Below are 12,094 nucleotides of genomic sequence, written 5' to 3' on the forward strand. Positions count from 1 at the left end.
CTGGGTGGCGATCTGTGTTTGAGCGCTACAGCGACTGTGAGGGTGGCATGACACAGCCGCAGGCAAAACGCAGTTTTTTAGCTTCGGCTCCACACCTTTCCGTTCCTTCCGAAATGGAGGAAGATTGGCAAGAACTGATGATAATTGTAACGTGGCCGTAGACAATCCGCCCGAGCTCCGACAGATGCACTCGAACTTGCAGCCCTCGATGGCTCGATGGGTGGAAACGGAGAACGGGGGAAAGCTAGGCCTGTTTTCGGGGATCCCGTCTGTGGGCTCAGCTCTTTTTTATTCTCCAAGCAGGAAGAAGCGCCTTCCCGTACATAGGACTGGATAAAACTGGATAAACGTGTACTAGTCGTGGGCCGCCGGCATCGATATATAGTGTGACTCAAAATTTGCATACACGCGGTACAACGCCCGAGGGGGGCGAGGAAAGCCTCGCCGTCGCTGAGCTGCTGTTTCCCGTGGCACTCGGCCTCTGAATCTTTTCTTCGGTGTTGAGTGGAGAGCTAGCTCGAGGAGCGGTTACGAAGTTCCCAGCTTTTGCGGGAGCGTCGCCGTCCTCCCGTCGAGTGGTTGTCCGGCGTTGGAAGCAACGGAACGCAAAACGGGAACGTCATGCAGTTGGGAGTTGCTGGACTCGCGCAATCTGTATATGCTTCCTTGGCGCTGCATGACGTACCCTTAAAAAACTGTCGGACGCTACGGTGAGAGCGGTCCCCAGTAAGCGGCTGCTCATCATACGCGCGAATAGATATTCCGCACGTGGAGGGGACGGGCAGCTGTAGCGCCCTTTTGGATAGTCATGCGGAGGGAGGCATGTGTGGGCACGCAGCGGTTACCTGGGCCGATACACACGTAAGCTCCATAAGCGCCGGCGCTGCACCTTCGCTCGTCCATAGAATTGCCGTTTGCAAGCATGTGGACCCATACACTTGTGCTGTTAACTCCCTGCATCCACAACGAGGCCAGAATCTACAAGCGTCATGACCACACGCATGCGAACGTCAAGAGGGGAAGGTAGCGCCCGCCAGCCGGTTGACGCTGCACGCGTACAACCTCTCCGCGCGCCGGGACGCGAAGCTCGAGCGGGGCATGCTGCAGGGCTGTGTACTCTCTCCATTTCGGCTGTTTTTTTTCTTTTTTCCTTCGCTGCCTACGTGAGTCCTTCATTGGAAGCATATTTTTCAGTGGTGGCGACTTGGGCCTCTTGCATTTATTTCTTTGGCGGAGCGTTGCCTTTCTCCACCATCTGCCCGCCGCTCTGCTCTCGTCTCCTCATTCACACTTCATAACGCATATCTTGCATTCTTCCGACCGCATTTTTTATTTGTCGCTGATTCTTCTCACAGATATCAAACACGTTATTACGGCGCATGTCTGCACGCCTACGCATGGGCGTACGTGCGCAGCAAAGGTACCTTGTTTTCCCCTCGTCTCGGTAGGTGTGTCTCGCCCCCCAAAACGGGGGGCAAAAGACCGCGCGCAGGAGTGACCTTCACTGTTATTCTACAAAATTTACCCTTCTTGTCGTGCCTTTCCCGGAGAAGGATCATCGTCTGTGCTGCTCTGAATGGGTATCACGCTCCCCTCTGCAATTCAAAACTCCTGCTCTGGTCCGAATTGAATTTAGCCGTATATGTCTATTATCTAGCGATCCGCTTGTCCGTAGTCTCCGTTGTAAGCGAAACCCCAATTCGGAATAGTGCGAGAAACGCGTCGCCGTTGCGTAGCTGTGGACACCCTGCTTTTATCGAGAGACAAGCTGTTTACATGGCATGTTTCGGCTCAAATTAGTAGGGACAGGCCGGCGATCAGCCAGTGAATGAAAAGAATCGGCGCCAGCGAGGAACCAGGTCTCTTGGCTGGGCCGCGGCGCTACCCCACTTTTCTGCCAGAGATGTAGACAAAGATCTATAACTAAATGCATAGGCGTCTAAACGTCTATGTGTGTGCGTACACTCGTACATGCAATCCTTCTCAAAAGAGTCTTTCCACGACACCGCTCAAAGCCATCGTGACCAGATGTGTCTCGCGCATACATATGTTGGCTCGGGATTGAGGGTGAACGAGCAACGTGGTTGTCTTTTATTGTCTGTTTTGGCTTCGGGGACGAATCCTCGGAAACGAGAAATCCTTGGTGGGAATATCTACGTATATCCACTGCCTCGTGTCTTGAACGAATGCGAATGCGCGGGTAGCCATGCCTCTTGAATATTATGCGCGGGACTATCGCGTAGCGGATTTTTGGTGAAGATCTGCATATCTGGTCTAGAAAAGAAAACGAAGCCGTTTCTATTGCTTGTTTCAAGTTCGCCACTCTTGAACGTGTCCCCCCCCGTCAGCTCTCTCTGGCGTGTTCACTACTCTGGCCTTTCCATAATCTGGCGGTTTACATGCGTCTTTTTTTAAGACCTTCATTGAAGTTCTCGCGCTGTTGCGCTCTAATCGAAGCAGTCATTCCGTCTGGTTTACTGCGTTGACAAGGGACTGGTTAGGGGACAAAGCACGTGTGGTGAAACGCCCCTGTGCCGCGTGTGTTCATTCGAGTGGATGTACGTGCACCTCATACAGTGTATGCGAGCACATTGTACCGACCTTGAAATACATCTATGCGCAGCTTGTGTATTTCGCTTCCCGAGCGCCTTGCAGATCATTTACCATCGACACACATGTTTTCCGGTCTAAAGTATATGTCCACCTCCAAGTGTCGGCGGACATCCCTTCTACAGGTGTCCGCTTTGACGAAGACTGCATACATACAAAGATGTGTAGAAGCGGATCCTGTTCTTGCACGCATACGACGAACGCGTGAGTATATATACAGAAGCGTACGCGTCCAGTGCTTCTTTCACGTTACGCGTGCGTACATTCGGTAGACGAATGCTCTCTTTAGTCGATCCTGACATGTTTGCACATGCATACACGAGTTTCGTGCGTGTGTTTTGCTCTCTTCCGGCACACAGGAGCATAGTTCTCCATTGATGGTCCATCGTCTGGTATCTGTGTCTCATTCCTGACGCCGAGGTATCGTGCTGACTAATCGAGGAATACGTTTCTCAGGTGCATTTCTAAGATATACGGCTGAGCACATCGTTGTTTCACGCCAGCTTCGGGTATCTGTGGGGGACTCCTGTTGATTTTTTCACAAGCGGAGCAAACCTCATGTGATGCGACGACGCGAATCTACTTGTAGACCATGTCACCGACGTATATATAGAATAGGCCTGGAGTTTTTTCCCCGCTTATGCGTGCAGTAAGCTCTTGCTGATGCCGCTAGCGCCGCCGTACATGGTATGGCCTCTGTCCTCATTTCTGGTGCCTATTCCGTGCAACTGTGGGAATTCGCGGGCACACACCCGGCTCGTACACGCTTATCAAAATAAAGGTGACCGTCTCCGTACACGCAGTAGTGTATGATTTTGCCTGAGTCCCGTCGCTCGCGTGCCAACGAGGGTCTGAGCGGCAGTGGTGCGCCTTGTGGAGCAGCGGTCTGTATGTGTGTAGAAGGCCTTTCTCAGGCGTTGAAGCGCGCGTGCATAGATTCACAGTGAAAAAATCTCGAGAGACTGGCTGCTGGGCGTCGCGCCCTGAGGCTGGCGGCTCTCTGGTTCTGTGTTGCGTGCGGGGGGACGGTAGAATATGGCAAGCGACGCCCCGTTGCTGTCACCACGTGCGCTGGGGGACCGACCCGCGCGAGCGGATGCTGCAGGAGGCAAGAAGAGCGGGAGGGCAAGGCCGTCGTCGTCTCCCCTCCGTCCCGCTCTTTCGGTGCCTGTTCCAGACGAGGGCGCGGACCCAGGACCCGGGAAGAGTGTGGCGTCAGCGGAACAAGAAGAGCGACGGGAGAAACTCGATATCGGCAGCGGCCTTCCGTCTTCGCGCGCCTCTGCGTTGAAACAGACGGCGGAGCCATCTGAGTTGTCCAACTCGTTGGTGGAGGGGCTGGCTCACTTTTCCTCTTCGTCTCTGCCGTCTTCCGCTTACACGTTCAGCTCATGCACGGCGTTGTCTTCGAATATTCTGCCAGATTCCGTGCTGCAGCAGGACCCCTTTTCCGCTGAAATAGACGACGCTGTTCACGTCGGCGCGGCTGAAGCGAGGGAAGCGAGGGGGGAAGTGGTAGAGGGCGGCGATGTGCGCTGCAGAGGCGCGAGGGATCGGGCATCAGAAGCGGAAGGTGAGGCTGAGCGCCGAATGCCTGAGAAGCCGACAGAAAGCTTCGAGGTTTACGAGTCGGCCGCGAGCACGAATGTTGTTGACTCGTCAGGCGGATATGGTAGCAGTACCGGCGTCGCCACGCACAGCAGGGGCTCGGTCAAAGAGGGCGCAGTCGAGGGTGAGCGCGACAAAGCTTGTGGTCGGGCGGCGGAACAAGTAGACACCGCCATCGAAGAAGACAGCGAGGACACAGAGGTCGGGATACAGGCGGTCGCGACTCCTTCATCTTCGGCTTCAGCTGGAAGTGCAGGAGCGATGGGGTGCGCGTGTGCCATCGATGAACAGACACAAGGCCGTCGGCGGCAATCCAGGCAAGGGGAAGGGCCGGGTCGCCTCCTCGATCACCCGGAAGCGAAGAGGGAACTCGCACACGCTGGCGACTGGAGAGGTGAAGGCGACAGTCAGGATGGTGCGACTCGGAATCTGGTGACGGGACTGCGGGCCCCCGAGCGAGCCGAGTTCAGTCTGAACGCCATGAAGACGAACATTTTTGTCTTCCAAATTCCTGTGTTTTGGACAGAAGACGATCTCCGACAGGTAATCGCAGCGACCGGAGTGCATCCGTGTGCGGGTCCTCGTGTGCGCGTCTGCACCTGGGTGGTGTCGCATGTGTTCCGATTTCAGCGGATGCAGACAGAAGCGGCAGACAGTCCATGGTGGTGTAAGGGGTCGTGAGTGTCTGATTCTGTTGCCTCCGTCGTGCCACGCGTGACGCTGGAGTGCAGTGCGACTCGCTCTTTCGCACATCGTTGGCGCCTTCGATTTCTGCAGCACTTCTGCGAGTGGGGAACAATAACGAGCGTCCGCGTGGAACGCAAGAGCGACGGTCGAAATCTTGGATATGGCTTCGTCTGCTTCGCTGACTCGGAGAGTGCACAGCGGGCTGTGAACGAGATGGACGGGCGCGTTATTCAAGGCAAGAAACTGCAGGTCTCTTTGAAGAAGCCGCGGCAGCCGGATGCGTCGGTTGTTTTTACGGGAGACGAATCGGGGTGCGCGCCGCAGTTTGGTCCGTCCCATGGAAGACACGGTTCCGGAAATGAAGGCGTGAGACTCAGGAAGGCGAACTTAGAAGACGGTGATGCGGACGTTTCGAAAGATGAGCAGATGGGCATCCAGCCAGGCCGAGGACGGGCAGGTGGACCCCACGATTCGAGGGCAAAGGGGAACGTTAGGTGCTCGCTATTTGTGTTTCACGTACCGCCGAATTGGGGCGATGAACAGCTGCAGAAGGTGAGCAGAGCAGCATGCCGAGATTGTTCGACTATGCTCGCTCTTCCCGCTCTTTCTCTCTCCTTTCATACTACATACGCATCCGCGTACGTTCCTTTCGTATGTGCCTCGCTCGCAAAATAACTCTGTGCTTGTGTCGGATTGTGCCGTCTACGTAACTGCGCTCGGTTTGCCCTAAGTAGACACCGCGGGCGGCCTGTTAGCTGGCTTGTTCTTGTGGATTCGTCGTATCTGGTCGCTGGTTGATTGCCGTTCGAGAGCTCTTCGTGTGAACACGCAAGGTACACAGGCTCATCTGTAGTCTGTGCGTTGTCTCAGTGATTTTTTCGTTCTTTCCCGGGCGCAGGGATCCATTTGCTGCTTCTCGCCTCCTTTCTGTCCCACATGTGTGTGCAGTACTTCGAGCTGTATGGGCGCTGTGCCGGAGCCGTGGTTGTCCGCCGTTGGGACGGCACCAGCAAAGGCTACGGATTCGTCGATTTTGAAGACGCTGAATCCGCTCTCCGCGCGCTGCAGGAGGCGAACCAAGCTGCGGTCGAGGGCAAGCGCCTCAAGGTGCTGCTGAAGACAGACCCGAAGAAACGTCCGACGAGTGGCTGCGGACCCAGCGCGGCTCCGCCTGGCGCAGGCAGAGCACAGGGAGCACACCGAGGCGAAGGCGTCGCGCACCCTTCCCATGCTTCGCGTGCAAGGCACGGGCGGGGATGGAGCGCCAGTCGGCCTGGTTTCTCCTCAGCGCAGGAACGGGGCGAAGCGCTGCGAGACGACGGATTCGCGGATCGACGGGGACCCCACAGGGGGGTCCAAGAAGCCAACGGCTTTCATCGAGTGGAGAGAGGCACGGACGGCGAACAGACCGGAGGCGCAAAGCGCGACAGGGGCGACCCCCGCGAGCATCCGCCGTCGAGTTCTCCGCGTGCGCAAGCGGTCTTGCCGGTGACGGAGTCTTCTGCACACTCGGCGCCTGCGAGGCCTCTGTCGCGGTTCGCCCAAGATGTTGCAGTCCCACACAGACACACGCGGGATCCGTGCCAGCGTCAGGATTGGCAAAGCCCTTGCATGCAAACGGGAGGGGCGAGCGACCCCCGGTCAAGTGAGCGAGGCACCTGTGGTGTTTCTGAAGTGGCTCTTGCGGCCTCATGCCGCAGCCGACCCCTCGCAGAGGACGCGCGGGCAGTGGAGGAAGCCGCCGCGGGCCTAGATCTTCTGGGAGCTGCCGACGAGAAAGACAGAAGTCGTCAGGGGCGAGGAGTTGTCTCATCGCGAGAGGAAGGCGGCAGCAGTCCCCACGCAGGGCGCAGATGTTCATTCGAGGGTGAACGCAGAGACAAGGTGGAAGCATGCGCTGGTGACACGGGGAAGCGACAACTCCTGTCGCCTTGCGCCCCTGGGAATACTGCGGGAGTGTGCACAGAAATGCGCGGAGGCCGGAGCAGGGGCAACGGCGAGTCGAGCCTCTCACGAGGCAAACGAGGAGACAGAGGCTCCGGCGATCGATATGGCAAGCCCGAATGCACAGTCTTCATTTTTCACGTGCCTCCGGAATGGAACGATAGGGACCTCAGAAGGGTGAGTCAAAGCGGCGTGGGTTCCACGCACTGGCTTTGCAGCGCGTTGCCAGTTTTTCGTCGCCATCATATTATCCGGTGCTCGCGTTGTCTCTGCCGGACCTCCTGCTGCGCTTCTTTTTTGACGACGCTCGAGTGTGTCGTGTCCGTTTTTTCAGCATTTTCGCCATTTTGGACACATCCATACTGCGACGGTTCAGCGGGATAAGGGCGACGGGCAGAGCCGTGGATTCGGCTTCATCACCTTTGGGTCACCTGCTGCTGCGCTCAACGCGGTCGCCGGAATGAACGGGTTCCATACAGGAAACAAATATTTGAAGGTCATGTTGAAGAGCACGGATAAGCGTGACAACAAAGGAGGCAGCGAAGAGGGAACTCAGCGAGATACAGACGGAGAAAAGCGAAGGGAGCGTGGCGGTGAGCCTACAGGATTAACGGACAAGCCGGCTGCAGATGAGCCATGCACAGCGGGTTTACCCCGAGGTCGGCCTCGCACCTCCGCGTGCGGTAAAATGCGCGAGTGTCCAGGTTGAGACAATATGAAATGGTGACACGCAGCACGAGCGGGTATTCTGCGTCTCGCTTCGCACACGTGTGTTCGACTATCGATGAAGCGTTTTTCGTCTATCGCGTAGGGACCCTGAAGACAGTGCAGTCGGCGGTTGAGCACAAGACACGGGGAGCCTTTTCGTTTGCCTGGGTGCCTTCCCCCACTCCCCCCACCGCCCCCCGCCCGAGTCGTTCTCTGAGCAACCAGTCCTCTGTTCGTATCGTTGTGTTGCGACAATGCGTTGTCGATTCTCCGTGTGTCTCCGCGGTCTCCTGCCGCGGTGTGTTTGTGCTCAGGAGACGGGGCCAGTTTGGGAAGGCGCGCAGGGTACAGCTCCAATAGAGGCGCCCCCGTGACGGGCCGGCCGAACTCCAGGGAGAGGCGAAGGGGCGACAGAGGAGACCCAGGAGGATGCGGCGCGCCTTTGTCTGCTTTAGCCGTGGAGCGAGCGACTGCGGGACGGCAGGGCGGAGCCCGTCCCTCAGGCGGAGGTTGTGGAGGCGGTAGCGCTGCGCCACGCCGCCAAGATGGACGGGAGCGGCCGCGCGGAGACGTTTCACAGCCGTGTTCCAGTCCTCGCTCTTCGGCGGCGCAGCATCGAATGCAGACTGATTCGCGGTCCGTGGAGCCGGCTGGAACGACGGGTTTCGCCTCTGCCTCATGTTCCTCCTCGTCAGCCTGTTACGGGTCCGCCCCGAGGGCGCCGCCGGAAACTGTGCTGTACTCGCAGGCACTGGTGTCGCCAGTTCAGATGCCCCCGGAAGGCGCAAGCCAAGCGCGGGAGAGGGGCGAGGCGGACGAAGGGCAACGCGGCGTGATCCCATCGTCTTCTTCCTCGTCGGCGCCCTTACCGCCCTTCGCAGGGGGTGCCACTGCTACCGCTTCGGGCAGCCGAGGGGGCAGAAGTGTTCGCCTAGTTTGCGGAGGAACTCCCGAGGCTTTCCCCCGTTTGCACACGGCAGAAGGAGACAGGGCGACGCAGCTCGCGCCCGGGGCAGAGACATCCGGTGGTGGCGCTGGAGGCGTCGTTCTTCGTGCCGTATCCGATCCCGCGCCCCGTGCGTCCCGTAGTGCCTCTGGCTCGTCCAGTTCCGGCAGTCTCACGGGGCTGCAGGCGCCTCCACTCCACCGAGCACAGGTAACGCCTCCACTACCCGTTGAAAAGAAGGCCACAGCGAGGCAGAAACAGAGAAAGGGGTGAAGGACAAGGCGGTCCAGAGCTGGTAGCTCTCCAGAAGAAATGGCAGGGGCAGGCAAGAGAATGTCAGCGCAGAGCGAGCGAAAGCCAAGAGGAAAGTAGCGACACGGCAAGACCCTGGCGACGAAACCTTTGAGAGATGCCGGCAGATAATAAGATATTTTATCCAGTTGTGCACGCATGCATTCATTACGTGTTTCAGTCTCGAAGTCGGTGTGTGTAGACTTGCGTAGGAGGGAGGTTTCGTCATTCCTGTGCGAGAGAGCCGCACATGTGCTGGAGGAATGCTTTTCCTTCAGGCTTCGCTGAGAGGGACGCCGCCTCCACCTTTGCACCAGAGGCAGCAGATGAGTGTGGGGAAAACGGGTCTCGTCCCTCGGGGTCAGGGCGGCTCTTCTTCGTCTTCGCCAGCCTTTGCCACAAGTGAAGGGGCCTTCCTGCAGTATCGCCACTATGACCACCAGCACCATCTTGGCTCTTCTTCCGCAACTCCCGGTTCGTTTCATGGCTCTCCAGTGCTCCCGAACACGAGTTCTCAAGATTAAGCTTCTGCTGCATATCGAGAAAGAGTGGACAGAGAAGAAAGTGAACAACTGTCGTCATCTGATCTCTCCCTCGGTGGGGTCTCACACGCAGGTGGCCTGTCTGCACCGTTCTTACCTCCTCCTTTTCCTGCTTCCCCACCGTTTTCGTCCGCGTGTGCGTACGTGCATGGAAGTAGCAATGGAGCGGTCAAGAGCCGGTCGGGGAGCGCGACCAGCGTCCCGCGTTCTTGTTCTGGTGTCTCTGATGGACAAGTGATGGAGGCCAGGGACTACGTAAGCGTCAGCAGGAGTTGGGGGACAGAACCAAAGATACCTGCAGGCACTAGGGCTGGGGGCAGCTGCACTGGAGAAGTAGCGACAGGAGCGAGAGGGGGAGATGGAAGCGGCCATCCAACCTCTTTTTCCTCCTCGTCGGCATCTCCTGCCTCGTCCTCCCTCAAGTCGCCGCTCACTTCAGACGCAACATCTCGTTCTGAAAGACATGTGGACGATGGCGGCTGTGACGGTTTAGAGTGTAGAGCCGGAGGGAGCGGAGGAACAGGCCAGCATAGTTTCACGCTTGAAACATACGGGAGATCCGTTCCTAACTCTTCGCATGCGAGGCGAAGGACTGGTAGGGGCTTGCCAGGAGGCAGTCCTAACAGCGGCAGAATGTGTTCCTTTCGAACCATGCGCTAAACGAAGCATGGCTTTCTTCAAGGGGATGCGGGACTGACTGAGACAGCAATGAACGGCAGGGACGCCGGGAGGGGGGAAGGTCGGGGAGAATCAATGGATGCACACTTCCTTCACCAGAAGGGAGAGATGGAAAACGGTGCTTGAGGGAGAGAGAAAGTCTAAGGAATTGGAACAGGAAACAGAGGCCTCTTTCACTGTCTTCTGTGGCCTCGTCCTTGGGCTTGGCTGTCGTCGGGGGGTATACTCATTAGATACCTGCTAGTGTAGGTGCGGGAAAGTGTCTATTCATCCATATATGTGCACGCGCGTTCAAACCGAAGTTTAGCTCAAAAGGAGGAAAATATGTCAGCACTGCTCACTGTTAAATTGGGATGTGTACGGTATATTCTTGTCTCGTTATTCATCAACAGAGCTACGCATATGCATGTGTGCATACCGCCGTCCTACACGCTCTATAACGGGACGCGAGTAGCTCATCGTTCGGTCTCCGCTCGATCAATATACTGGATAAAGAGGGAGTCTTGCACATCAAATGCCCGTGCACGTATCTCAGTCATGTATGAAAGTGCGTTTGGTGTCCAGCGAGGGCTAATGATTATGCTTTATTTCCCTGACTGCCCATCACGTGTATATATATATATGTACTACATCGTCATCGGGGCAATGGCAACGGTGAACGCCTCCAGAATGTCTGTTTAGGCTGTGAGGGCTCTGAGAGATGCCGGCAGCTTTTCCAGTCAAATCGGCTCTCTTCCGACAACTTCATCAGTTTCAACGCGAATGCCCCGTCGTGTTCCTGTGCTTGTGTCGTTTCACTCCCGTGTCACATGGCATGAATCAACCAACGTCTATACAACAGGCGCTTTGTGTGGAATGGAGGCTCACGAAGGAATCGAGGAAAAACATTTGGCCAGATGAGAGAGACAACTCGTCTGTAACAGCTTTAGAGGGAGGAGCCGGGGTAGTTCAGCGTCGGACCCCGGTGGCATTCACACATGCAGGGACCTCTAATTTCAGCTCAGCACAAGAATCGTCAGCAGGCGGCACGTCGTAGAACATGGGAGGGGTGTGCCTCTTTTTGTGCTGTAACTTTTCCATGGCAGGCGACATCACAGTTGTGACCAGTTGCGTTGACGACCAGTACTGTTGTTCGGCCAAAATTTGAATACCGCAGGTATCTCCATTCCGTGATGGAATACACAGTCGCGGACACACACACTGTGTACTTGAACGCCCGCGGAGCTTGTGTCCGGCAGGTCGGAAATGTCATGGCTGAAAGGGATGGCACGCAAGCAAATACCTGCAAGAGTTTTTCTTAGTCTATTTCGTTAGGTGTTGGAGTGCCAACGTTCTTCTGTCAAGCTGGTTCCGCCGTTTCCTCCATAGGCACGTTTTCGCTCATGCGAATCTGTTCCTGTGGTTCAAACCCAGGGGAAGGCAACCAAGGGTGGAGGAGCAGATGCCAGTGAGAGACGCTGAGAGTGTTGGAGTCGGTCATACGGTCCACTCGGCGCTTTTCCAAAAGGAGGCTGCCGTTGCCCACTCCATGGTACACTGCTTTTTTGTGTGTGTGGGCTGAAGTCCCCGGAACACTCGTCGGAAACCGTACTGGAAGGAGGCGCGTACGTGTTCCTTTCCTTGAATGCCTGTGCCTCTGATAGAGGGCGCCCCACGAGTCTGAGGTCTTTTTTCAGCATAAATATCACATCAACCGGAAAATATCCGGCTCTGAAAGGGCCTGTCTTGCAACCAGACTCCGAAATTTCAACTTGCGCTTTAAGCTGGTCGTCGAATACGTTTGTGAGTCTCTGAGGATACAGAGTACACGCGCTAGAGTGTGTACACAACGGACAGTCTGCAAGTGTAGGCTCGATCAGAATTTCCTTCGAGTAAGGAAATGCTACGCCTCATGGTTTGCTGCCATGCATGAATACATGACACCAATGAATTTCTCGGCCGCGGTTGCCTACACAGTTTAGAGGTAGTATTGCAGCATCGCGTCATGGTAAGTTCGCTCAATGTCGTTTCCAGAAAGCAGGCTGCAGAAAGGATCTGGAACACCCGCACAGCTTGACACAGCCCTGTGAAGGAAGAAATG

At 56.5% G+C, this 12,094-nt stretch overlaps 1 protein-coding gene across 1 annotated transcript; it reads left to right on the forward strand.

The window, feature by feature from the left end:
- Positions 1-3,645: 3,645 nt before the first annotated feature.
- On the forward strand, positions 3,646-9,318 carry BESB_043780 (uncharacterized protein; the record flags this gene model as incomplete). Its single annotated transcript, XM_029362829.1, has 6 exons — positions 3,646-4,761; positions 4,996-5,457; positions 5,854-7,026; positions 7,184-7,442; positions 7,872-8,713; positions 9,073-9,318. The coding sequence occupies 6 exons, from the start codon at positions 3,646-3,648 to the stop codon at positions 9,316-9,318; spliced, it is 4,098 nt and encodes a 1,365-aa protein (XP_029220195.1).
- Between the last annotated feature and the right edge of the window lie 2,776 nt (positions 9,319-12,094).

The sequence above is a fragment of the Besnoitia besnoiti genome, chromosome III, assembly GCF_002563875.1.
Source record: "Besnoitia besnoiti strain Bb-Ger1 chromosome III, whole genome shotgun sequence".
Lineage (NCBI taxonomy): Eukaryota > Apicomplexa > Conoidasida > Eucoccidiorida > Sarcocystidae > Besnoitia > Besnoitia besnoiti.